General features: G+C 33.6%; 1 protein-coding gene across 2 annotated transcripts in view; it reads right to left on the bottom strand.

Annotated features, from left to right (window-relative positions):
• The window catches only part of LOC111144857 (boule homolog, RNA binding protein), a 49,142-nt gene that overhangs the window by 10,970 nt on the left and 10,814 nt on the right, over positions 1-27,358 (bottom strand). Inside the window, exons 6-10 of one of the 2 annotated variants that reach the window (XM_022499405.1) lie at positions 24,546-24,673; positions 20,299-20,370; positions 16,331-16,378; positions 15,434-15,556; positions 12,137-12,235 (exon numbers count right to left, since the gene is read on the bottom strand). In XM_022499405.1, the coding sequence (XP_022355113.1) occupies positions 12,137-12,235; positions 15,434-15,556; positions 16,331-16,378; positions 20,299-20,370; positions 24,546-24,673 (470 nt within the window). Of the gene's footprint in view, positions 1-12,118; positions 12,236-15,433; positions 15,557-16,330; positions 16,379-20,298; positions 20,371-24,545; positions 24,674-27,358 lie in introns of those variants that run through there. The other variant, XM_022499414.1, reaches the window with a different exon arrangement.

Here is a 27,358-nt window from a genome sequence, read left to right on the forward strand (position 1 = left end):
CACTTTTTTAAAAAAGATTTTTAAATTTATTTATGACAAAGAGAGATGGCAAGAGAGGAAACACATACACAGGGGAGCTGGAGAGGGAGAAGCAGGCTCCCTGCTGAATAGGGGTGCCCAATATGGGGCTTGATCCTGGGACACTGGGATCATGACCTGAGCTAAAGGCAGATGCTTAACAACTGAATCACCCAGGCGCCCCTTGATTCACTTTTTTGTATGTGGATATCTGGTTGTTCCAGTATCATTTGTTGAAAAGATTATCTTTTCTCCATTGTGTTGTATTTGCTCCTCTATCTAAGATTAGTTGAATATATATATGGGTCTGTTCTGGGCTCTCTGTTCTGTTAGCATTGATGTGTCTGTTCTTTTACTAATACCACATTGTCTTGATTACTATAGCTTTATTGTGTCTTGAAGTTGAGTAGTGTCCGTCCGCTGGTTTTTTTCTCTTCATTAAATATTGTGTTGGCTATTCTGGGTCTTTTGTCTTTCCATATAAACTTAAAAATCAGTTTGCCAATATCTATAAAATAACTTACTGAGATTTTGAATGGGATTGTGTTGAACCTGTAGATAAAGTTGGGAAGAACTGACAACTTGACAATATGGTGTCTTCCTATCCATGCACATGGAATATCTATTTATTTAGTTCTTCTTTGATTTCTTTTATCAGAGTTTTTAATTTTTCTCATCTAGATCTTGTACATATTTTGTTAGATTTACACTTAAGTATTTCATTTTTATATTCACTGCTGGTGAGCAGAGAAACAACTGACTTTTGCATATTAAGCCTGTATCCTGCAGCCTTGTTATAATTGCTTGTTACTTCCAGGAATTTTTTGGTCATTTCTTCTGGATTTTCTGTATAGATGATCATGTCATCTGCAAACAAAGGCAGTTGTGTTTCTTCCTTCCCAATATGTATATTTTTGTTTCCTTCTTGTCTTTCCTCATTTGCTAGGACTTCCAGTACAATGTTGAAATGGAGAAGTGAAGTGAAGACATCTGTGCCTTGTTCCCCTTGTTCCCCCATTAATACTTTCACTATAGTACAGAAGTACCTTTGAGTCCACATATGAAAAATTTTTTAATGTAACATTACATTACAAGTAACAGTTAAAGTGAGAAAAAAATTATGGGCTCAGGGCATGGACAGAGCCGAATATAATCTTGAGGGTGAAATCTTACTAATTATACCTACAGCACTTCAAATATTATTTTTCATATGTAATGTTCAATATAAATGCTTGATAAATTGAACTACTGAGAATGAGTTGTTACTTAAGACTTGTCATAGGGTAGCATCCATATAACATGTCTATGCAAGGGGTAACTTGTTTATGTGATTTATTAACTTATGACCCATAATTTGTTTAGATTCTGTCAGATTTGACAGTATACAGTAATATGAGTCAAAAACAGTAATAAATAATTTTAATCCATAAAGTTTTTTATTTCGGGTGCAGTTTCAATTTAATCATCTAATTAAATCTTTGTCAGATTAGAAGGATAAGCAAACTGATTTGATTTTGACTCCCTTCTTCTTTTTAAAGAAACTTTCCTGAAGAGTATTCAAGAAAGGATAAAAATTACCAAAAGTCAAGATAGAAAGTGAAAATAAAGGAGTTGAGGTAACCTCCAAGTAGTATAAGCAGTACGAATTGATGTAAATTGGTATATATGGAAAAGACAAAATTGACAATATAAAACAAAACATATCCTATAAATATTTTTCAAGTAAAAGTTGTTTTGGCCAATTTTTAAAGTTGAGAGAGGAGGTTTTTAAATAAACCTTGGTTAAAATTTCCTGAATAACATAAATGTCTCTTCCTTAAAGGCTTACAAGAGGAAATAGGAGGTTTTCACCCTTGCAATGAAGAGCTAATAGAGTTTAGATTAAGAACATTTCACTGCAGAAAGCATGAAGGAAGATAAGGTGTTTTGCAATGCACGAATGCTTTAAAATCTGTCACCAATGTATTCATTCTGAAGTTTTAAAGATAAGTAACAGATACACGCTCTGAAACGACACTGTTTTATGAAAGGTCTAAAGTCTGAAGTATTCAAGAAGGAATGGCTAAGTGAATACATAAGAAATTTCAGTATATTTTAACTGATGTAGTGGTGTGGAGAAAACTCAAATTGATAGAATCTTAAGTCTGAATAATGGAAAAGTAAGCAAACATAACTGCTTTAGTAATACATATAAAAGACATTTCTAAGTAGACCACTAATGTATAGCATGGTGACTATAATTAATAATACTGTATTGCATATTTGAAAGTTGCTCAGAGAGTAGATCTTAAAAGTTCTTATCATAAGAAAAAAATTGTAAGTATGTGAGCTTTTGGGTGTTAACTAGACTTACTGTGATGATCATTTCATAATATATACATGAATATGTTGTACACCTGTAACATATGTTATATGTAAATTATAGTTCATTGCTATTTCTCTCACATGTTACTTATTGTGTTGTTTTCAGATGTTTTGTGGTTTTCACCTTGAGAAAATTTTCTCTCGAGGGCATCATTAGCTAAGATGGTTGGTAATATTTAGATAGCTGGAAAAAAAAATAGAGGACTGGAGAGTGGTCCTAGTTCATGCTGTGGTTGAGGAGGAGTGGGGATTGTCATGACCAGGACATAGAGCACTTAGGTCTCATCATCTAGGTTATAACAACTCTTTGTTGCTATTTCAGTAGGCAACCTTGTCTACTAGGGGTCATTCTCTCAATACTTCTGCCTTGCACGTGCTCTCCTTTCATGCATGTAACTCATTATAGTTAGTGAAAATAGCCTGTATAGTTTATTGAATTTATATTTACTTTGTGACTAAAATATTATCAACTTGTGTGATTGTTAGAAAAGAGGTAGCTTCTCTTTGCAAGGAACAAAATTTATATGTATTATTCATATATAGTGTTTTTAGGTCTTACTTATTTGAATCTGTGTTATGATATCAAAGTCTCTTATCACAGCTGTGTTTCTTTCTGTTGGTATTTCTAGAAGTTTATACTTTATATTTTACGTTTTTTATTTTATACTTTATATTTTATGTTTTTTATTTTTTATACTTTATATTTTATGTTTTTTATTTTTACTAAGAAACCTCTATACTCAAGATGGGGCTTGAATTTATGACCTTGAGATCAAGAGTTGCACACTCTTCCAAATGACCCAGCCAGGTGCCCCTACTTTATACTTTTGATGTTACATTATTAAATTGACCTTTTTCATTTAATTAAATTAATTAATTTTTAAGGAATTTTTATTTTTAGAGAGAGAGTGAATGATTGAGAGCTGGGAGAGGGGATGGAGGGAGAGGAAAAAAGAGAATCTTGAGCAGACTCCCCCTGAGTGTATAGCCTGACATGGGGCTCAATCTACCCTGAGACAGTGACCTGAGCTGAAATCGAGAGTCAGACATTCAACCGACTGAGACACCCAGGTGCCCCCTCTATTTTATTTTTTAAAGTTTTATCTAAGTAATCTCTACACCCCATGTGGGGCTTGAACCCATGACCCTGAGATCAAGAGAGGCATGCTCCTCTGACTGAGCCAGCCAGGAGCCCCTATTTTATATTTTTGATGTTACATTATTAGACTTATTCATATTAGATTTGACTTTTTAACATGATAAACTGGACTTCTCTGTTTTGTTTACAATGCTTTTTAATTTGAAATTTACTTTCTTATTAATGTCATCCTGGGTTTTTTCCCTAATGTTCACATTTGCCTGATATATCTTGGCTGTTAATAATCTGATGTTCATTGCACTTTTGAAGTTAATTTTTTAATTTTTATTAAAGTAATTATATACCTAGTTTTAAAAACTGAATAGTGGTTAAAGAGTAAGGAAAAAAGGTTTAACACACTCTTCCTCCCTTGCCACTCCATTCTTATTTCACTTCACTTTTTCAGAGGTGGCCACATTCATTTATTTCAGTTGTTTGTTCTAGCATTTATTTCTATATTTCTGTCTCTATTAAATGATCAATTTCATTATCTAATGACTTCTTTATGGTAGATAAAGATTTTAACTCTTTTCTATCTCTTTTATTTCCTTGTCCATCTTCTTTACATCGTAAGTTTTGCTTAAGTTTATGTTAATTATTTTAATTATTATGCTTAAATGCTGTTCACTGATGAGTCATCTGGCATATTATAATTATGTTCTCTCTCTCTTTCTAAAGATTTTATTTATTGGACAGACAGAGATCACAAGTAGGCAGAGAGGCAGGCAGAGAGAGAGGGGGAAGCAGGCTCCCAAGAGCCCAATGTGGAGCTCCATCCCAGCACCCTGGGATCATGACCTGAGCCGAAGGCAGAGCTTTAACCCACTGAGCCACCCAGGCACCCCCAGGTGCCCCTATGTTTTCTTTTTTGAACAGCTTTTTGTTTTTTATTAATTGCTTCATTTTCCCCACTCATTTAGTTTTCTTCAAACCTATGGCTAAGTCTCTCTATATTCCTTCCACAGTTCTTAAAGATACCTAATACAAGTTTCTACACAAATAAAAATTACTTCTCCTGCAGAGAACAATCCTGAATCTTGCTCCAATTCAGGGCTGACTGCTTTTTAAATCAGCTAAACAGCCATCATCCCGAGACTTCTTTTTGTTGTCATCCTCAGAATTCCCATAGCCTTTGCCCCTGTTTTAGATGCCTGTTTTTTTTTTTTTTTAATCCTAGCTTTTCTTAGTTTATTCTCTTGTTTGGTGAAATATGTTTAGCAGCATCCTGAGTAAAGGATGCATGTGGGGCAAAGTTTTTTGAGACTCTACTGTATGAAAATGTATTTTTTCATTTTTACTTGTCTATTACAGAATCCTAGCTTAAAATTTTCATTAAATATTTTTAAAGCTTTGCTCCATTGTTTTCCAGCTTCCAGTGTTGCTGATTCTTTGTATGTGATCTCTTTTCTTGCCTTAGGTTTTTTTTTCTTTTTTTTTTTTTTAATCCCTGCCATTCTGAAATTTCACAATAATGTGTCTTACTGTGAGTCTTTTGCAGTAATTACGCCAAGTAATTGGTAGGCCCTTTTAATCTAACGACCCTTGTCCTTAACTTCCCAGGGAATTTTATTGTGTTACCCTTTTGCTAACTTCCTCCAAACTATTTCTTTTTCTGGAATTAATATTTTACTTTTGGGATCTTCTAATCTTTAAAAAACTCTTTTTGGATTAATCTTCTAATTTTATCTTTTTCTCTATTATTATTCACCTCTGTCTCTTTTTGTTCTATTTTCTCAAAAACTTTTGCCTATAATGTTTAACGCTTTTACATTTAATTTATTTCAGCTATCGCATTAATGGAAAAACTAGTACAATTTAAGTAAGGTATATAGTTTAATTAAGAGGATCGTATTAATGTTCATTCCCTATACCAGTGCCCTCTAGTCAAAGAATAGTAGGGTGAAGGATATACAGAAACTCTATTATTTCTACAACTTTTCTGTTAATCTGAAAACAGTTCAAAATACAAAGTCAAAAAAAAGTTAAAAGGACCAATATGTTTGAGAAAAAATGAAGTGTTTGCCAGGATGTCTATACATGACCACTTCTCATTAATTTTCTCTTGAAGAGAATATTAATTATAGTATCTTTGATATTTTCTTCTGTCCCCTGCATTATATGCTTCTTTCTGTTTGTTATGGTCTCTCATTCTGGAGGCCCTCTTCTAATGTGATTGCATGTCCATATTTAAGAAGGATGCTCTAAAATCCCAATGAGAAGTCCTTCGTGCATAGATAGGTTTGTCAATGAACTTTACTGTTACGGATTTCAGAAGACCAGTTAAGTTTTTCTCTTGGTAGAAAGCATGCTTAGGTTGGAATCCTGGATCTCCCACTTACTAGCTCTGTTACTTAGGCACTTTACCTTTCATGCTTAAAGTGATCAAGTTTAATATTACCAGCAATCAGATATACTGGCATCTTGTATCCTTTGAAATGACAGACTGAAAAGGGCACATCACTTCTGTGATATTCTTGTCCCAAATGCATAACTTTTTTTTAAGATTTTATTTTTTTAAAGTAATCTTTACACCCAAAGTGGAGCTTGAACTCACAACCCTGAGATCAAGAGCTGCATATGCTTTATCGACTGAGCCAGCTAGGAACCTCTGTATAACTTTTATTTAATCAAGAGAAGATACCAAACTCATATTGATGGATAATCAACAAAATAACTGACTAGTTATTTTTTACTGACTCTTTAAATAATTGACTCTTTAAAAGTGTTAAAGTCATGAAAGACAAGGAAATACTGTAAATTTCACAGACTGGAGGAGAGTAAGGAGAGATCACAAATTAATGTAACATGAGGTCTTGGGTTAGATCCTGGAACAGAAAAAGAACATTTGTGGGAAAAACTGGTCTGTAGTTTAGTTAATAGTACTGTACAAATGCTAATTGTATTTTCCTAATTGTTCTATGATTATATTAGTTGTTAAAATTAGGAGAAGTGGGCTAGGGGATACATAAACTCTGTATTATTTTTTGATACTTTAAGTCTAAAGTTATTTAAGAATATATGGTTAAAAAAGTAAAGGGACCAGGATGTTTGAAGGAGGGTAATGGATATTTATCAGAATTTTATACATGGATTTCCTCTCATTAATTTTGCTTGAAGGATGGTGAATCCCTTTTGACTTGTAAATTCAAAACAAACCAAGGGTGTTTTTGTTTTGTTATTAAAATTTCTGCTTGTTGTTTTTATTCAATTTTTTTCTGTATTCTTTTTGAGAATTACTCTTTTTTTGGTTGGACTTGTCTCTATTCTCTCTAGTGTAGCATTTTATTTTTCATCATCATTTAATCTTTCATGTTATCTTCTGTATTTTGGGAGAATTTTAAAAAATTCTTTCTATATCAAGGATTTGTTTTTATGTAGTAACTACTGGTCCTTTACAGAAAAGAAAAATTTAATTTTTTCCATCATATCAATAGTTTCATACAGTGTTTTCTTACTGGCCAACAACCATTTCATCCTTCCTGTTTTTCAGTCTGTAATTACTGGAAACATGGGATATGTTTTTACAAGTTTATTTAATTTCCTCTTATATATATGTTCTTAATACATATGTCCATATTTATGCTGTTTATCCTTACCTTCAGTGTAATGCCACATGCAAAAATATTTTCATGGGGGGCACCTGGGTGGCTCAGTGGGTTAAGCCTCTGCCTTCGGCTCAGGTCATGATCTCAGGGTCCTGCGATCGAGCTCCACATCGGGCTCTCTGCTCAGAGGGGAGCCTGCTTCTCTCTCTCTGCCTGCCTCTCCACCTACTTGTGATCTCTGTCTCTCCGTGTCAAATAAATAAATAAAATCTTTAAAAAAATATTTTCATGGGACCTATACAGTGTATACTTTACTGTTTAGCCTATCCTTAAATGGAGATCTGTCCATGACAATTCTAAAAGTTTTGTGAATTCTTGATTCCTCTTACTATCCCCATCCTCTGTCTTATGTTTATAGTAAGAAAGAGGTTTGATACACACAGAACCTATGCAATTTCTACTGCTTAGCTCAATGAGCTTTTTTGCTCCTACTGCCAAGTTCTCTATTGAATAAAATAATTTATTCCATAGAATCTGAGACTATCTATAGTTTGACATGTACAATGAATGAAAATTTTTATCCTCCTGTATGCCCAGAGCTGCAAGGCAACAGATTTTTCCTGTCTCTGTCCTCTAGAATGCAGTGCTTTTCATTTGTTGTCCTCTACTCTGAGGACTTGCTGAATGTGTGGGAATTTTAGTCTCTAAATTGCTTTATAAGAAGTGTTAATGGGGGGGCCTGGGTGGCTCAGTGGGTTAGGCCGCTGCCTTCGGCTCGGGTCATGATCTCAGGGTCCTGGGATGGAGTCCCGCATCGGGCTCTCTGCTCCGCAGGGAGCCTGCTTCTTCCTCTCTCTCTGCCTGCCTCTCTGCCTACTTGTGATCTCTGTCAAATAAATAAATAAAATCTTTAAAAAAAAAAAAAAAGAAGTGTTAATGATACTGAAATGAGGAAATGGTTAGGAAGAAGATAGTAGTAGAATGTTTCTGTAAAGTAAACTGTCTTTGATTTTTAGTTTAGACACAATGGGTCTCTGAGCTAGAAAGAGAACAGGCCAAATCCTTTTCTAATTTACTTCTGAATCACAGTGTCCTTCTAAAGGGTAAGATGTAATAGGTAAATAGCTGTGCTTTTCATTCAAGTCCAATTGGTGCTTTAATTAGAAGAAATTCTTTATAGCCTGGAAAGTAGTTAAATATTATTCTGAATATAAAATATTTTCATGAAAGCTATTCTATATTGGAGTTAAAAAATGAACATTTAATGTTTTCATTTTTATTTATATTATTTTTTATTTAAATTCAATTAACACACAATGTATTATTGGTTTCAGAGGTAGAGATCAGTGACTTGTTAGTCTTATATAATAGCCAGTGCTCATGATATCATGTGCCCTCCTTGACGTCCATCACCCAGTAAGTCCATCCCCCACCTCCTTCCCCTCCAGCAACCCTCAGTTTATTTCCTGTGATTAAGAATCTTTTATGGTTTGTCTCCCTCTCTAATTTCATCTTGTTTATTTTTTCCCTCTCTTCCCCATGATCCTCTGTTTTGTTTCTTAAATTCCACATATGAGTGAGATCATGTGATAATTGTCTTTCTCTGATTGACTTATTTCACTTAGCATAATACCCTTTAGTTCCATCCATGTTGTTGCAAATGTAAGAGTTCATAAAATGAACATTTAACTTAAAGGCTAACTTCAAATTATAATTTCCCCAGTCTCCAGTATCTCAGTTAATTCTCATAAGAATGAATTTATTAGATACTTGTATTAATGCAAAAATGGAAAAACACTGTAAAACAAATACTTTAGAATTTTCTACTTCTACCCTTCTTACCTAGGGATTTGATACTGATCTTCAAATGCCCAGATAAACAGAGATTTTCCTTTTGTTCCTTCCTGTAGTCTAACTCAATGGGCTAATTTTATGATTCTGTGATTTTGCTTTCTTGACTTCAAAACCTAGTTCTATTTAAGATGGGACTCTGCTGAATTAAAAAAAATGATACTCTAATTAATACCATATTCATGTAGTAGTTTCTATATTGGTCAGCTTTACAATATATGTAGTTGATCTGACAGAATATAGTAGTGTGTACCTTACAGTCAATGAATAGTTTCTGGCAGTCTTTTACAGTAGTTAGACTTGTGCTCTGAGCTCTGAATAAAGTCTCTATTTTATTGATTAGATTTGATGCTTCACGATAGTTTTGGCATCAGAAATTACTTACTCTGGAAAATATACAGTTAATACCCTTAAATTATAATCATTAGAGTTTAAAAAATGACATATACTTATAAAAACAACAGGCTCAGATTATCCTAAGGAATATTTCCACCTTTCTGTTTTAACTCACCAAGGTATTTGGGATCAGGGAAAATCTGCATAGTAAGAACAAAGGCTAATGTTTCAAATGTCAATATTTTAATATTAGTCTACTTTAATATATTTTAGAGAAAAGATCATCTCCTAATGATATAATAGTTATGTATTAAGACTTCTATGTTATAATACAAACGTACTATAAACAAAAGTAGATAATTTTCCACACAGCGAAACTTGGTATATTAAAGCATTTCCCCAGAGTTATATAGTTTTAGAAAACTATAGACGTGGTTTTAGAGTTTCTGTCCCTGAGTAGGGTAGCATTTCCTGTTGAGGGCCTTCAAATCACCTAAAAAAGTTACTGAGTATAAAATATATAGGACAGGGTGCCTGGTTGTCTCAGTGGTTTAAGCCTCTACCTTCGGCTCAGGTCATAATCCCAGGGTCCTGGGATTAAGCCCCACATGGGGCTCTCTGCTCAGCAGGGAGCCTGTTACCCCTCACCCCCCCCCCACCCCTCCTCTCCCCCAGCCTGCCTCTCTGCTTACTTGTGATCTCTGTCAAATAAATAAAATCTTAAAAAAAATACATAGGACATTGATCTTAAAACAAAAACAAAAATAAAAACAAAAACAGGGAATATAAAACTCTATACAATAGCCCTGTGTTCCAGTTTTGACTTTGAAAGTTTATTAAAATTTTTTTTCTCATCTCTAACAAAAGAGGACTTGTTTTATCCCCCTATCCCCTCAACATTACATCTCTAAATTAAAAATAAAATGTTAAATTTCACTCATGTTGAGATATACTTTTTTAATATTTCAAAACCACTAAATAGGGATACATTTACAATTGATGGTGATGTTTTTTTCTTTTATAGTGATAAATAATGGTGTGTCTTATAATCCATGATTTTGCAGATTCAATGAAATCTCATATTATGATTGTGAGAGACATGATGAGCTTCAGAGTAAGCTAGTTAAGTATAGTTCATAGCTCTTCAACTCTTCCCTATTCCTTAAATCTTAACTTGGGTAGGACTAAAATATTCCCTAGGATATATCCCATGTGATAACCAGAATTATTATAATGCTTAATGAGACAAATTAAATTCCAAATTGAAACAAGTCAGTACTTTTGTTCCCTTTTGGTTTGTGGCATGGTAGAGTAAAGATCTGTATCAGGACAGAAGGGGTGAAGTCCCTTTTAGCAGCATTTCTCTAGACATCTAGAGGCAATTTATTGGTTCCAGTTGTAAGCTTATATGTACAAAGATACCTATTTATGCCTCTGTTATAATTTATAGTCAACATATGTGTACTTTCTATATGGCTAAATTAAAGAGTAAGATAGCAGTTTCTCAGTATAATTTCTGACATTTTCTACTCATAGATCTAAGAAAATATAGAAAAGTGTTTACTCTTAAACTAGAGGAATTAAACCTTAAATTAAGAATGTGTAGCATTAACGTTATTTGAAAATTTTTCCTATCGAAGTACCACTCATTACCACTTCATCCTCTATTGGAATTATTCAAGCAGTACAACTTCAATCATTTGTGTTTATATATATGATCTATATAATCAGTAACTGGAAAAACTAGTACTTATTTAATATGGCAAAACTCTTTCAACTATCTTTAGAGAAGTATATTTGGAAAAAATGTTAACATCAGAGGAAGTCCGTTTTAGAAGATTTTGATACTATAATAGTTCTCTATAGATAAAGTTTAGGAACACTCGAGGCTGTGACACTAGGTTGAATTATAGTTTTATTTCATTACTGGTGGTAATAGCAGTGAAGGAATGCAGTGAGTGGTAACGGGATGAAGGGATATTGGGGGGGGCTTCTTAAAGTAGACTGTCTTGGTACTGAGTTCCAATACATAAATAAATATGCGTGTGAAATAGTTAATCTCTATCATTTTATTGTAGAGTATGCCTACTTTCTTTACCAAAGTACACTGTAAACAAGATTCATATTACCATCACAATAGTTAATCAATCTGTGGTTCTTACAGATATAGTCCATTTCCTGCAAGTAATGATGAAGAGTTTCACTAAGAAACTAGGTAATAAGGGAATAAGCAGAATTCCCTGCTACACAGCCAAGAGTTGAAATATATTGAATATATACATGGATCTAACTGGATTCCCACTCTTTGGCCTGCATCTGATTTAGGATGCGTAAGCACAATTCCCAAACTGAAAGAGTAGACTGTCAACTCGATTTCATCTTCCCATAAATACTATATGCCATTAACAAAACCAAAATCTGAGTATATGAACTATCAAGGCAAATTCAATGAGATAAAATGTTGATTAGAGAGTACCAGGGACTGGTAGGGAGAAAAGAATGGTAAGTTATTGCTTGATGGGTACAGATTTTCTTTTTGTGCTAAGGCATAAGTGTGGAAACAGTGGTAATGGTTGCACAGCACATGGATGTAATTAATACCACTTAGGTATACACTTAAAAATGGCAAATTATAAGTTATATATATTTTATTACAGTAAATAAAACATTTTTGACCATGTGTGATTTATAACTTATGCAAAACTAACTGTAAAAGTTATAGTTAATTTAGAATTGTATGCTCTCCACATGAAAGAGTTCACTAATTCAGTTTTGATCACAAATGTGATATAAGTATCCAACATTATTTCTTTTCAGAAAATAAATTTGAAAAGCCTGAAATATGACTGAAAAAATAATAAAAAAATCAGAACAAACTTCTTACTTTAATTGGTTCAGGCTGCATCACAGGTGCAGGCATAGCAATGGCACTTGGAGCATAAACCTGGTGATATGTTGCTTGAACGCCATGATCAGAATAAGGCTGTTACAAAAAAAAAACAAAACAAACCTGTGTTACCTTTTATTTATTAATTCAAAGTTTTTATTCATTGTTGCAATGTACTAGGCATTTTGCTACACAATGGAGGAACACAAATGAAAAACACATTCTATCTTTAATTAATTTATATATTGACCAGGGACAGTTGAATCGTCAAAATTACTCTAAGTCCTATGAAACATATATAGAAGAAAAGAAAAGAACTACTTGATTTAGCTTAAGAAAATTGGGGAGGCAGTCAGAAAAAGTTTTCTTGTGGAGTTGATGCTTGGATTTGAAAAATTAAGAGAAAGAAGGTGGGAATAGTATATGCAAAGACAACTAAGAACACACCTCATGAGGTGCCTGGGAGGCTCAGTGGGTTAACTCAACTCTTGATTTCAGCTCAGGTCATGATCTCAAGATTGTGAGACTGAGCCCCATGTCAGGCTCTGAGCTCAGCACAGAATTTGCTGGTCTTTCTCCTTCTGCTCTTTCCCCTGCTCTCTCTCTCTCAAATAAGTAAAATCTTAACAACAACAACAACAATGCACCTCCCATCAAAAGGCATGCAGAAAGAAAAAGCAAATTATGTTCAGGGGGAAAAATAAGGCTGGCTTCAATCTTCTTTCTGGCTATACTCAACACCAGAAAAGAGTAGACTAGATGTTCTATAAAAAAATAGTACTGTTAAGAGTTGAATTTGGTTCCCTCAAAACATATTTTGAAGTTCTAACCTTGAGTATATCAGAATGTGACCTGATTTGTAGACAGGGAATTTGCAGAGTTAATCAAGTTAAATATGGTCATTAGGGTAGAAGCTAATCTAGTATGATGACTACTATCCTTACAAAATTGAGAAATTTGGACATAGAGATAGAAAAATAAAGTGAAGACACAGGGAGAAGATGGCCATCTATAAGCTAAGAAGAGAGGCCCGAAATAAATGCTTCCCTCATGGCCCTCAGATGGAATCAATCCTGCCAATACCTTGATCTTCAACTTCTGGTCTCTAGAACTGTGAGACAATAAATGTCTGTTGTTTAAGCCACCTAGTTTGTGGCACTTTGTTTTGGCAGTATGATGTAGCTATTTTATAGCTAGTGTAACTGTCTTTCAGATTTATAGACAACAATGTTGAACAAAGAGGCATGAAAGAACTCAGAGAATATAGCACCCACAAGTTTTCTTTAACAAAGAGTACTTTGCAGATTCAGTCAAGCAAATGATGAGTGAAGGGTGAGAGGAAAACAGAAATCCTGGTAGAAGTAGTGATAGTAACATTAAGATCCAACTGTGGAAATTATTGTTCCAGAATATCATAATGTTATAAACCTTAGCAATATAAAAAATATTATAATACATTCTAATTGGGAGGTGGGTGCTAATTTTCTAATTTTTTACAACACTGACTTAAAACATACCTTTACAGTTCTTGGCACAAAGATGGTAAGGTAAGTAATGGTTTGGGAACATAAAGACACTGAAAATAACATTTATAATGTTTAGTTATTAAGTATTTTTTAAAAGATTTATTTATTTATGTTGGGGGGAAGGGCAGAGGGAGAGAAATTCCAGCAGATTTCTGACTGTGCGCAGAACCCGACGATGTGGGGCTTGATCCCATGACCCTGAGATCATGACCTAGCTGAAATCAAAAGTTGTATGTTTATGGTGCAACCACTCTGGAAAACAGCATGGAGGTTCCTCAAAAAGTTGAAAATAGAGCTACCTTATGATCCAGCAATTGCACTACTGGGTATTTACCCTAAAGATACAAACATAGTGATCTGAAGGGGCACGTGCACCCGAATGTTTATAGCAGCAATGTCCACAATAGCCAAACTATGGAAAGAACCTAGATGTCCATCAACAGATGAATGGATAAAGAAGATGTGGTATGTATATACAATGGAATACTATGCAGCCATCAAAAGAAATGAAATCTTGCCATTTGCGATGACATGGATGGAACTAGGGGGTATTATGCTTAGCAAAATAAGTCAGTCGGAGAAAGACAACTATCATATGATCTCCCTGATACAAGGAAGTGGAGATGCAACATGGGGGGTTTGGGGGGTAGGAAAAGAATAAATGAAACAAGATGGGATTGGGAGGGAGACAAACTAAAAGAGACTCTTAAGGTCACAAAACAAACTGAGGGGGTGCCTGTGTGGCTCAGTGGGTTAAGCCGCTGCCTTCAGCTCGGGTCATGATCTCGGGGTCCTGGGATCGAGCCCCGCATCGGGCTCTCTGCTCAGCGGGGAGCCTGCTTCCCCCTCTCTCTCTGCCTGCCTCTCTGCCTGCCTCTCTGCCTGCTTGTGATCTCTGTCTGTCAAATAAATAAATAAAATCTTTAAAAAAAAAAAACAACAAACTGAGGGTGGCTGGGGGGAGGGGTGTAGGGAGAGGGTGATGGGGCTATAGACACTGGGGAGGGTATGTGCTATGGTGAGTGCTGTGAAGTATGTAAACCTGGCGATTCACAGACCTGTACCCCTGGGGCTGCTAATACATTATATGTTTATAAAAAAATAAAAAAAAAATTAAAAAATAAAGTTGTATGCTTAACTGACAGAGCCACCCAGGTAGCCCATGAAATACTTTTGATTTACATATTTGAAGGAAGAAGTTAAGATTTTTTGAATTTTTATATGCTTTTAATTGACAGACTATTAGTAATAATACAGATTGACAGGCAAGCCAGAAGAAAGAAAAACATTTGGTGTCTTACTCTTTCAAGGAGATCAAGTCAGAGATTAGCCTAGTACAGTGAACAGTGGTTTTAAAAATTGTTCAGAACTAGTTAGTAAAAAAGTCAAAGATGAAGCATTCTTAGATACATATAAAAGGGGAAATGCGTGAATAAGTCAAAGAAAAAATGTGCGGCTTCCATGAGGGTCTTAAATATTATTTTAATTTTAATTTTATTCTATTTAAGATTTTATTTATTTATTTGACAGAGAGAGAGAGAGACAGCGAGAGAGGGAACACCAGCAGGGGGAGTGGGAGAGGAAGAAGCAGGCTTCCCGATGTGGGGCTCAATCCCAGGACCCTGGGATCATGACCTGAGCGGAAGGCAGACACACTTATTGACTGAACCACCCAGGCGCCACTTAAACAAATATTTTTAGAAAAGAAAAAGAAATAAATGTTAAGATGAGACAGTTATAGATAAATTACCTTGAGAGTAATACCTACCTCTGGAACTTCCATCAGAGATAGAGGAGGAGGAACACATCCACCATCTTGTGCAATTTCCACTGGTTGATAAATAACATCAGAAGGCTGCAGGTATAAGAATGGAGCAGACGAGGCAGGAGACTAAAACAAAACCAGATTTCTAATTCAAATATGATTATTTATTTCAATTAAAACAAATGACTTACCCAACAGATGACAGAAATATTTATTTCATGTTTTCCTGAAGTTCTTTACCAGAGATAGCATAGATGTATCTTGTTACAAATTTCAATTGTGTAGATGTGATTAAAGAACTTTATCACTGGTAAGTATTGAAAGTTCTTAGTGCTTCAGAACTTCTTTTATAAATTCAGAAAATAGTTATATTAAGATCACTATCAAAGATTATAATATAACTTACAGTATTTGAGTTGGCATAAACATCTATTCTCAGCTTTGTGACTTCACATGGAAGTGGGAAATGTCATTAAATAGTCTTTTTGGTGGTACTATTTGTATCAAAAATTGAGAGATGATTTATTTACTTAGGAGAAGAAAACTGAAGAAAAAAAATGAACTGAAGCAAAATCTGAAGTACAACCGGAAGAATGATACATTTTCCCATAACGGCAAAAAGTTATTTTTCATGTTTATATAAGTACTCACTTTTTAAAAGAATGATTTCACTTACATGATCTCATGTGATCTTCACCAAGATCAGGTAAAGAAATTTACAAATGTATGGTATCATTACTTTCATTTTACAAGTGAGGAAGCTAAGAAATAGAGTGATTAAATGAACTGCCAAAGGTAGCACAGTTATTAAATAGAAGAGGAGTATCTCAAATCTAGTTCTCCTGAATTTAATATTGATTCAGTCTTCACAAAAACACTATGAAAAAAGTTAATATTTACCTGAGGAACACCCCACTGCCATTGTCCTGGTAGACACTGTGCAGGGGCCTAAAATGAAAACAAAAACCAAAAAACCCACCCGGATTATAAACAAAGATCAAAACTGGATATCTATGTGCAAAAGAATGACGCTGAATCCCTAAACCTCAAACTACATACAAAAATTAATTCAAATTGGGTCAAAGACCTAAAGGTAAGAGCAGGAACTATAAAATTCTTAGAAGAAAATATGTGTAAATCTTTGTGGGTTTGAATTAGGCAATTAAAAAAATTATGACATGAAAAGCACAAGCAGTAAAGCAACAAAAGAAAAAAGATAAATTGGACTTCATCAAAATGAAAAACTTTTGTGCCACAAAATAGCACTTGAATACCATCAAGTAAAAATAAACTCAAAAGATGGGAGAAAAGATTTACAAATTATATATCTGATAAAGAATTTGCATCTAGAATATATAAAGAAATGTTATAACTCAATAATAAAAAGACAAGTAACCCAAATTTAAAAAGAGTAAAAGATATGAATAGATATTTCTCCAAAGAGGAGTGATTACTAATGTGTAAGGTTTTTTTGGGGGAAGGTTGATTAAAATGTTCTAAAACTGACTGTGGTATGGTTATACAACTCTGAATTTAGTAAAAAACACTATTGCACATTTTAAAAAGCTGAATTGAATGCTATGTGAATTATATATTAAAAAGCTGTTAAATAAAAAATGGTCAAATTTTTTAAACTTACTGTAAGATGACACTATGTCAGACGTTTATTAAACTAGTTGTATTATTTCTTAGTAACGTTTTATTCTTTAGTTATTTGTAGTTAATTTATTTAAAAAGATTTTATTTATTTATTTGACAGAGAGAGAGATCACAAGTAGGCAGACAGTCAGGCAGAGAGAGAGGGGGAAAGCAGGCTCTCTGCTCAGCAGGGATGCTGAGGCAGATGTGGGGCTCAATCCCAGGACCCCGAGATTATGACCTGAGCCGAAGGCAGCAGCCCAATCCACTGAGCCACCCAGGCGCCCCATTTTTAGTTAATTTTTAATTAAGTGTTTTTAATTATAAAGTAAAAAAACAAACAAAAAAAGAGTAAGATGATACCTGGATCTGCCATCTAAACTGAATCACTGTGAATTTAGTGCTATTTAAGTTGCTAACGGATGACATCACTGTACTATAATAACCAAGATAATGTGAAGTCTATGTTCTGTATTCTACATTCAGAAAGGCAGGATAGGGGCATCTGGGTGGCTCAGTGGGTTAAGCCTCTGCCTTCAGCTTAGGTCATGATCCCAGTGTCCAGGGATAGAGCCCCACTTTGGGCTCTTTGCTCAGCGGAGAGCCTGCTTACCCCCCACCCCGCCTGCCTCTCTGCCTACTTGTGATTTCTCTGTCAAATAAATAAAATCTTAAGAAAAAAGAAAGGCAGAATAATAAATAACCTCTTAAGAAAATATTTTAATAAAAAATTGGAAATAAAATGACTTACATAGTTTTTAGATAAATGAAATAACTATCTACTTATGAGGTAAGAAATACGAGATAAGTACTAATTGAACCATGCATTACCTGATTTGACTAACAACTGATAAAGCTACCAATCTTAGAATTTATGAAAAGAACAAAGGAAGATTTTCATTGAAGAGGCAGAATGATGAATATATATCTGAAGATAAATATGGGAGGTGAAATGATTTTTTGTATTATAAAATAGTTATAAATTGGTACCAAAAAAGATTTTGGTAATATTCCTGAGTAATATTGAGGTAACATACTTCCAATCTTATCATTTGTGTCAAGGAGAACACCAGAGTCAGAGTATAAAATTAAACTGTATTACAAACTTTTAAGAATGTATTTGGTATGTCAAATGAGCTATAGTTGTATGTAATCAGTTAAAAGAGGAGGAGATGGACTCAATGGGGGGCAAGCAGAAAGCAGCTCTACTCTTTCTCATCCCCTGACACTTTAAAAGCACTGTGTTGACCTGTTTTTCCTTGCCCTAGGATTAAAATTAAGCCAAATCATTTTTTTGGGGTGTGGCAGATTTCAAATGCTGACTATCTAGATAGGTAGTTTACTGGATTCTTTGGTGATCTCTCTGCTGAGAACTTTTTTTTTTTAAGACTTTATTGAGAGAGAGAGAGAGAGAGACAGAACAAGTGAGAGCACGAGAGGGGGAGCAGCAGAAGGAGAGGGAGAAGCAGACTTCCTGCTGAGCAGGGAGTCTAACACAAGGTTAGATCCCATCACCCTGACCTGAGTGGAAGGCGGACACTTAACTGACTGAGCCACCCAGGTGCCCCACCCTGCTGAGAACTTCTAACTGCAATTCTAGCCATTGATTCCAGAAGTCTACTTCACACAGGTTCTTCCTTTATTGGGATCTCCTTAAAGTTTTTTTGAAAAGGGTCTCTTCTGTGAGGTTCACATCTTGCTCTTGGGACACATAAACCTTTGCTTGTTGTGAGTAGAAGTTCAGCACATTCTCACTGTAGTCTTCTCTCCAGGCTCTGCCTCCGGAAACTAGCCCAGCTTCCTCTTTGGACTTTTTAATTAATTAATTTACTCCCCCTGCCGCCAGCTTCCACAAAAATCCAGATCTTTCTTTTTGGACCTTTTTTTTTAGGAGAAGTCAGATCCAAGTACCATCTCACAAATTTCAGGGGACAAACATTAAGTTTTCTCAGTCATTCTCCGATGTCGTCTTTACTTGGTTGGGAAGAAGGGGACATGCCACAGCATTCTAACAACTTCTTGCAATCTCATCCTCCCCTCATGTGTACTCAAGGTGGGCAATTAGCTAAGGATCCCCCAACTAGTTTCACAATATTTGGCTTGTCATATTGAAAGATCTGGTACCTAATGTTCTGTTTTGGGGGCCTCTGCCAAAATATGGAGGTAACTTAGGGAAAGTCATGTATTTTAAATATATGTCATTAAGTTACTTTAATATACATATTTTAAATATATATATTTTAAATATATGTCATTAAGTTATTTTCATTTTTAGTAAGTGAAATACTTTAGTTTTATATTTAGCATAGTAATAGAATTTACAAATTTATTACAAATAAATAATGTAATATAATAATATATGATATACATTAATATATAATAGTAAGTTTAAATCTTAAATTCTATTTAAAACTTAAACACCACCATCCTCCCAAAATCCAGTCTAATATTAAAAAGAATTCCAGTAAACTTAACATTTAATCTGGGTCTATTTTAAAAGTTCAAAAGAAAAAAAAAAAGAAAGAAATTCTCTTCCACAATTCCAGAGGTAGGAAAGAATGTGATTTGATTTTTGAGTATAATAGATGAGAGGTTGGCAAACTCTTTAAAGGGCCAGAGGGTAAATATTTTAAGCTTTGCAGACCATAATATCTCTGTTGCAACTACTGAACCCTGTCATTATAGTACAAAAGCAGTCATAGACAGTATGTCAACAGGTATTCTTTATTTACAAAACACCAAAATGGTCTGGCATTATGGCTCCTTTATCCCCAGTCTCCCACAAGAATTAATGAAGAGTGTGGTTAACTAAAAGAGGCTGCCATAATGTGAACCATAATATATTACTTATTTTAATACAGATTATGTTAAATACAATAGCAAGAAAGTGACATAATGTTAATAACATTAAAAAATCAGCCTGTGATTCGGTATATGTTATCTATATGTTGCTTTGGGAATTGTTTTTAAAAACTTTTTATATTAAATGTTAGCCAAGGGAGCAAAAGCGGCCTCATTACATTTAGTTAAATGAAGAAAACCTGCCATCTTCTTGTATAATATTGTTTAGTTCCCCATAAGAGAAGAAAAAAAACCAAACCCAGCATTGTTATCAAGGCTTAACTATCTTTTTTTAATTATGAGAATATCTACATGAGAAAGAATACAACGAAATTTACTGAAAAAGGACTGAGTATTAAAGAGAATTTTCTTTGTAATTTCATGTTTACCTGGTAGTGATATGCAGGTTGCTGATAAACTGGCTGAGCTACCATCACAGGGGAACTAGATATAGAACGTGACTGTAAGAGGAAAAAAAATGAGAAATTATTTTAGGCCTAGGCAAAATTCTTTAAAATAGTTTATTATAAAATTTATCCCGAATTGTTACCTAAACCCAATCAACTTATGATCTACAATTGGAAATGTCATTTTTCTACCTCTTATTGATATTATTATTACTAATTCAACTTAAGTCTATTAAAATCATCACAGTATTCCCACTTTTCTTTGGTTTCATTTTCATGGTAATGTTAAAAGACAACCACCAGAAAAATTGCTTTCAGTCCAAAGATTATGAAAATATAGTTCTAAGAGAATATTTAAAAGAAAATGACAGCTGGACTTAAGGTGACAGTGCCTATTTCCATCAAAAGATGAGCAGTAGATAATGCTTACACAACACAGAACTGAATGAGTAATTATATTTGATTTTGCCACTGATTTTCCACTGCTTACAAATAATTAAATCCTGCTCCTTTGTTATATATTTAAGTCAAATACATTATTTATTAAAGCATTGATCAAATCCCATCTTATTAATTTGATATTTAAATGAATTGATCAATAAATTTCAAGTGATTTCTCTCTGTTTGAAGAAAATACACATAACACTTCATTATTCAAAGTACTAGAGTAAACACCAAAATAGAGTATTTAAAACCAGACCATTAATAAAGCAGGCAAACTGTATTATAAGATAGGTAAAATTAGCTTTAATGATAGCAATTAAAATTCAATTTCTAACATGGGAACTAACTTTACAGTTTTATTTTAATGTTCACTCCTTCCCCTCCACAAAATGAAGAAAAATATCATAGTTTTGCACAATTTTCGGACTATAATATGCTAATAAAATTATACCACAGATTAACATTAGAAAAGAACAATGTAATTTACTATGATACTTATTTCCTATTAGTAGATTAAAGGAGGAAAAACATCTCAGCAGATATGGGAAAAATTTATTAAAATTCAATATCTTTTTTTTTTTTTAAAGATTTCGTTTATTTATTTGTCAGAGAGAGAGAGAGAGAGAGAGCAAGCACAGGCAGACAGAGTGGCAGGCAGAGGCAGAGGGAGAAGCAGGCTCCCTGCTGAGCAAGGAGCCCGATGCGGGACTCGATCCCAGGACGCTGGGATCATGACCTGAGCCGAAGGCAGCTGCTTAACCAACTGAGCCACCCAGGCGTCCCATAAAATTCAATATCTTTTTATGATAAATTCAATACTTTTTCATTTTTAACAAATAGAATATGAAATAATTTCCTAATTGATTTGGGGTAATAATTCTCAATCAGGTGTGACTTTGTCCCCCAAGGGAACATATGGCAATACTTTTGGTTTTTATAGATGTGGGGAGACTAGGACACTGCTTAAACCACCTTCCATGCACAGGATTAGCATTCAACGACACAGAATCATTTGGCCCAAAATGTAATAGTGCTGAGGCTGAGAAACCTTGGTTTTGGCTAAGATTATCTTCCAAAACCTACAGTGTATACATAAATATATACACTATATATATAAAGCTTATATAAGTATATATAAAGCTTAATCATGAATCATTGAACTTGTTTCCTTTTTCAAGAACAAGGTCGTTATCATATAAATACTATGGCAGAGAAAATGTTGGTACAATAACTCAATGGAGAAAAAATGAGAAAAGAACAGAAAGAAACATAAGTATACTGAATCATAACTGATTATCTCCATGGAAGTTGTGGAGGGTTACTGATCAAATGTTAACATTTAAAAAAAGTATTATTGCAAACAGATCACAACCTATTAGGAAGTATGATTTAAAAATATACCATCATAAAAGCAACAAAAACCACAGAGTACCTAAGAATAAATCCAACAAAAGATGTACTAAACTGTTTTATGGAGAAAGAAAATTTTATTGACAGATGGAAATAAAAGACCTAAATAAATGTTTGTGGATGGTAAAATTCAGTATTATACCCAAATTAATCTAAAATTCAATGCAATTCTAATAAAAATCCAACAAATGTTTTTCACAGAATTGAACAAGCTGGATTATAAAATTTATATTTATAAAAGTAAAGACTTAAAGATAGATGAGAGACTCCTGAAGAAAAAAGTGACAGGACTGCCCTATCAGATTTTAGCACTCATTCTAAAGCAATAGGAATTAACATGGAATTGGACAGGGCAAACACACCAGCAGAACAGAATAGAGAGCCCAGAGGAACAACCTCCAAAATGTGGTATTTCATAGAGGATTCCTTTCAAAATAATGAAAGAGGATGGATTAGTAAACATGAACTCCAGATTTAAGATCTACATGTGAAAAACAGCAATACTAGAGTATTTAAAAATAAAATATAGAATACCTATATTGTAATAAGGAAGTATTTTTATTAATTTAAATTTTTTATTCTTTTCTTGGAAGTGTTATGTTTTAAAAATAAGATACCAAAAGATGAAACTACTTCCATAAAGGAAAACATTAATACATATGTTAACATTAAAACAAAGAATTAGTGTATAACAAAAAACCCTGTAAAGTTAATGGACAAACCACACACCAGAAGAACTCACAAAATTCATATAATGAACTCAAGAAAAAGACAAATAACCCCAATAGAAAAGATAAAGGATATGAAGAGGCACCTCACAGAAGAAAAGTGGAATGCCAATAAATACCCGAATTATGTTCAATCTTACCAATGACTAGGAAGATAAAAAACCAAAATACTATTTCATAATAATATTGGCAGAAATTGAAAATTAAAGGATTGGCAGGTTATGGAGAAATTGTAGCTCTCATAAACTGTTAGCTAATGTATAAACTGGTATACTTTGGAAAGTCATTTGGCAACATTAATCAAAGATGTGCATATTCTATAATGTGAAATTTTACTTCTCTGCATATATTGCAGCCTAGACCACGGGAGGAGAATACATAATTTTTCCAGTGGTAAATGGGCATGAATAGGTTTCGGAGTATTAATTTTTAGATTCTAAATTTCATATGTACTCCTTCCTGATTTGATACGTCTGTGACTGTGTCTCTGTACCATGTGTCTGTTTTCTTTTCATAACGCCCTTTCACAATTACCATTCTCCTTCATGATGAAAGGCACACTTCTCACTCATTCTAGATCTATTATGATGTTTTGTTTGGGAATATAAATACCAAAAGGGCATCAAACAAATAGATAATTCAAGTAAGCAATGCCCTTGAGAAGTGAGAGAAGCAAAGCAAAAAGAGCTTTTATAAGAAATATTAAAGGGGAGATGGTCCTTTATTTTATCCAGAGAACAAAATAAATTATATGATGGTTATAAGAATACATATTAACTCATTTATTTGAGCTTAAAAATAATTAAAAGTTAGAATTTTCTAATAGAAATGAAGTTTTATTTGACTGACTAGTTTTGTTAACAGAGTTCTAGACGTTTTCCATCCTTTTTTTTTTTGAGGTATAACTGACATATACCCTTATATTAGTTTTATGTAGATAGCATACATAATATGTTGTATTCCTAAATTATTTAAAATTATGATAAATTTCAGATGTTAACTTAAAAATATGTATTCATAATTTTCCAGAAAATTTTTAGAGGATATACAAGCAAAAAACTTTGAAGACTACTTTCCTAGACAAACTCTTACATAGTACATACAAGATCTGGATGTTCACTGTGACCTTGATTATAGAAAAAAGTTAAAACATCCATCAATAGGGGAATATATACTTATAATATGGAATATTATAAAATATTAAAATAAGTGAATTAGATATACTAGTAACAACATTGTTTAATCTCAAAAACATAATGTTGAATAGAAAAACTGGTTATTTACATAGTGTTAAGAAAATCACCCAAAGCAATACTACCTATTGTTTAAGGATGCCTACATTTGTAGTAAAAACATAAAATGATAGGAAAGATATTATGGTTATATATTCCAAATATGTCTGAGGAGAAAAGGAGGGTAATAAAATGGGGGCAAGGAGACTATACCTGAATTTCTCATATTTCATTTCTCCTTATTAAAAGAACTTACATAAATATGGCAAAATGTTAAGATTTATTAAATTTAAGTGGTAGCTACATGGCTGTTAATTATTATTCATACTTGTCTATGGTTGAAATATTTCAGAAATAAATGTTTTTAAAAATTGATAGAATAGATGGAAACCCTTTTAAGATGAAAATTACTTACAGGCCAAGGTGGTGGGACAGAGGCTACCTCTGGAGTATGAAAATAAGCAACACCATTATGATATGTGTAAGGATATCCAGTTGAAGTCGTTAGATACATTGTTCCAGCTGCTGGCATTATACTGGAACCTAAAGTAAAGATTAAATAATAATAATTAAAATGTTCAGTTTAACTTTTAAAAAAGTAATTTCTGAACACTTGATACAATTACAGTAAAAATTGAATGTTGCAAATTTAAAAAATTCCAAATGTTGAAATATTTTTGAAGTATATATTTTCAAACTTAGAACTTTTATTAGCTTAAAGTGAGGAAAAAGAAATAAATTCAATAAAGAATACTAAAAACTCACCAATTTAGATTTTAATAACAATGTGATCAAACACAAGGCTTAAAAATTTAAATTATTATCAGCAAGGTCATAAGACCTAAGACCTTAGTTAAGACCTTTATTTGTAAAAGGCCAAAGATGATGAAGGCAGTGAAGTTGGAAAAGATTCCATACTTTCCTGAAGATATTTTGGTTCCATCCTACAAATTCTTTGGTTCTGTTACCACAAGCATTCATTGAGGCTATGACTCTTACTCTCCAGCCTCCCTTTGCTACAACTGCTGCTTATTGCAAACCTGACCACAAGTCTTCGTGTGTAGTTCTGGGTCCCCATCTCTTTTATCAGATCAAGTTATATATAAACCCTTCCTCCCCCAAAATAAAAGAAATATTTTTTTGTCAAGAGAACACTTGAAAAATTTATATAAGCCAAGTCAGATTAAGTACTTGACCAGCAAATTTATGTAAATTACTGGAACTGGCAATCCTCCTTCCATTATACCAGTAATTCTCAAATTTTAACGTACATTAGAATCACCTAGATAGTTTATTAGGATACAAATTCCAGGGCCACATTAGCAGAGATTTAGATTCAATAAGTCTGGGATAGGGCTTGAGGATCTGCATTTTGAGACATTCCAACTGAACTGTTACTGGCTGCAAACCACATCGTGAGGAGCACTGACCTACCACTTTAAGCAACACTACCGCTTCTGAGCTTTTATATTTTCACTATATTTCATCTGTATTGTTACTACTTATTTTAGTGATTCTTAATCTCATCCTTTTGAGAATCTGATGAAAATCATGCATCCTTTTCTCAGGGATATACACTTTAAAATTTTTTTTGCACAAATTCAGGAGGTTCATGGATTTCCCTTTAAGATACTCAAGGAACCACAGGTTTACCTGTTACATAAATAAATAAAATTTGAGACAGTACTATTACAAGGCATTGAACTTGGCTGGTGATACAGCCAAAAAGAAAAAAAAAAATTGGACCTGTCATATGAAAGTTACCTTCTGGTGGAGAAAATAGTTATTAGCTTATTACACAATTAATTAATTAAATACAATTTTGATAAATACATTAAGAGGTAGTATAGGGTATTACACGGGGTAGTATGAACTTTCTAATTATATTTAATTTGTGAAGAAATGATGTTTGGGCTGAACTTTAAAGAATGATTGGGATGCACCGAGGAGGCTGAGTTGGGTAAGTGTCTGACTGTTGATCTCAGCTCAGGTCTTGATCCCAGGATCACAATAAGTTCAAACCCACATTGGGCTCCACACCTAATCTTAAAAAAAAAAAAAAAAAAAGATTGGGATGGCAAAGAGTGTTCTAGGCAAAGAAAATAATGTATATCAGGAGTATGGTATGTTCTGGAACTGAAAGAAAGCTAGATGGCTAACGTATAGGAAAAAAAGGAAAGAAGAGCTCAAAATAAGCTAAGAATAATATGAAATATACACTTTTGAAAGATCACTCTGGCTGCCTTGTATATGATGGGTCAGAAGGTACAAAAAGTGGATTCAGAAAGACCTGTTAGGATGTTCTTCCAGTAATCAAGGCAAGTGAGGTGGGTAGCTAGGACTAGAATATTGATAATAGAGATGAAACAAGCTATAGATTTGAGAAAAAATTGAGATAAAAATCCCCCATATTTTATAAGTCTACTTTTATACTTAAAATTTATTTGCAGAAAAGTATAAAGAGCTTTGGAGTCAACTTGTCCTGGATTTGAAGGCTAACGCAACTATTTGGTTAAGTTACTAACCCTATACTTCTCAAATTTACTATTTGAAAGCATTCAGCATGGTGATTTATTTTTTTTCTTTAAAGCAATTTATGGGACATAATATGCACATTACTACTTATACCTACCGCTGATAATATAGAACTATTACTACATGTTACAGCTTAACTCTTGGAACTAGTAAGTATTAACCTATTTAGGGCACTCTTCAGTTATCTTCTAAATTAACAAATAACTAAGTCAAAATTAAACTCTTTTAAAGATTTTATTTATTTGACAGAGAGACAGAGAGGGAGAGAGAGAGAGAGCCGGCACAAGCAGGGGGAGTGGAAAAGTCCAATGCAGGACTTGATCCCAGGACCCTGAGATCATAACCTGAGCCAAACGCAATCACTTAAACCAACTGAGCCATCCAGGTACCCCATAACTGTTAATTTCTCAGTCAAAAATAGAACAGTCCAAAGGAGCACAACTATTAATTTGTTAACAGGTATACAATAACAACATAATGTTTTAAACATCCCAACAGACAGTAGGGCACAGTTAAGGAAGAATAAGAAAATTCAGTTACTAATTTTAGGTATCTCCTTCCAGTTAAAGACTACTATAGAGTTCAGTAAATCTTTAGGTAAAAGCTAACTGTAAAGATGCCTAATATAATAGAGGAAGAGTGAGAAAAAAAGAAGAGTAGAGTGGACAGCATTACAGAAATTTGAGGAAGGCA

Source organism: Enhydra lutris, unplaced genomic scaffold (assembly GCF_002288905.1).
Source record: "Enhydra lutris kenyoni isolate GAN:26980312 unplaced genomic scaffold, ASM228890v2 scaffoldscaffold1, whole genome shotgun sequence".
In the NCBI taxonomy this organism is placed as follows: Eukaryota; Metazoa; Chordata; class Mammalia; order Carnivora; family Mustelidae; genus Enhydra; species Enhydra lutris.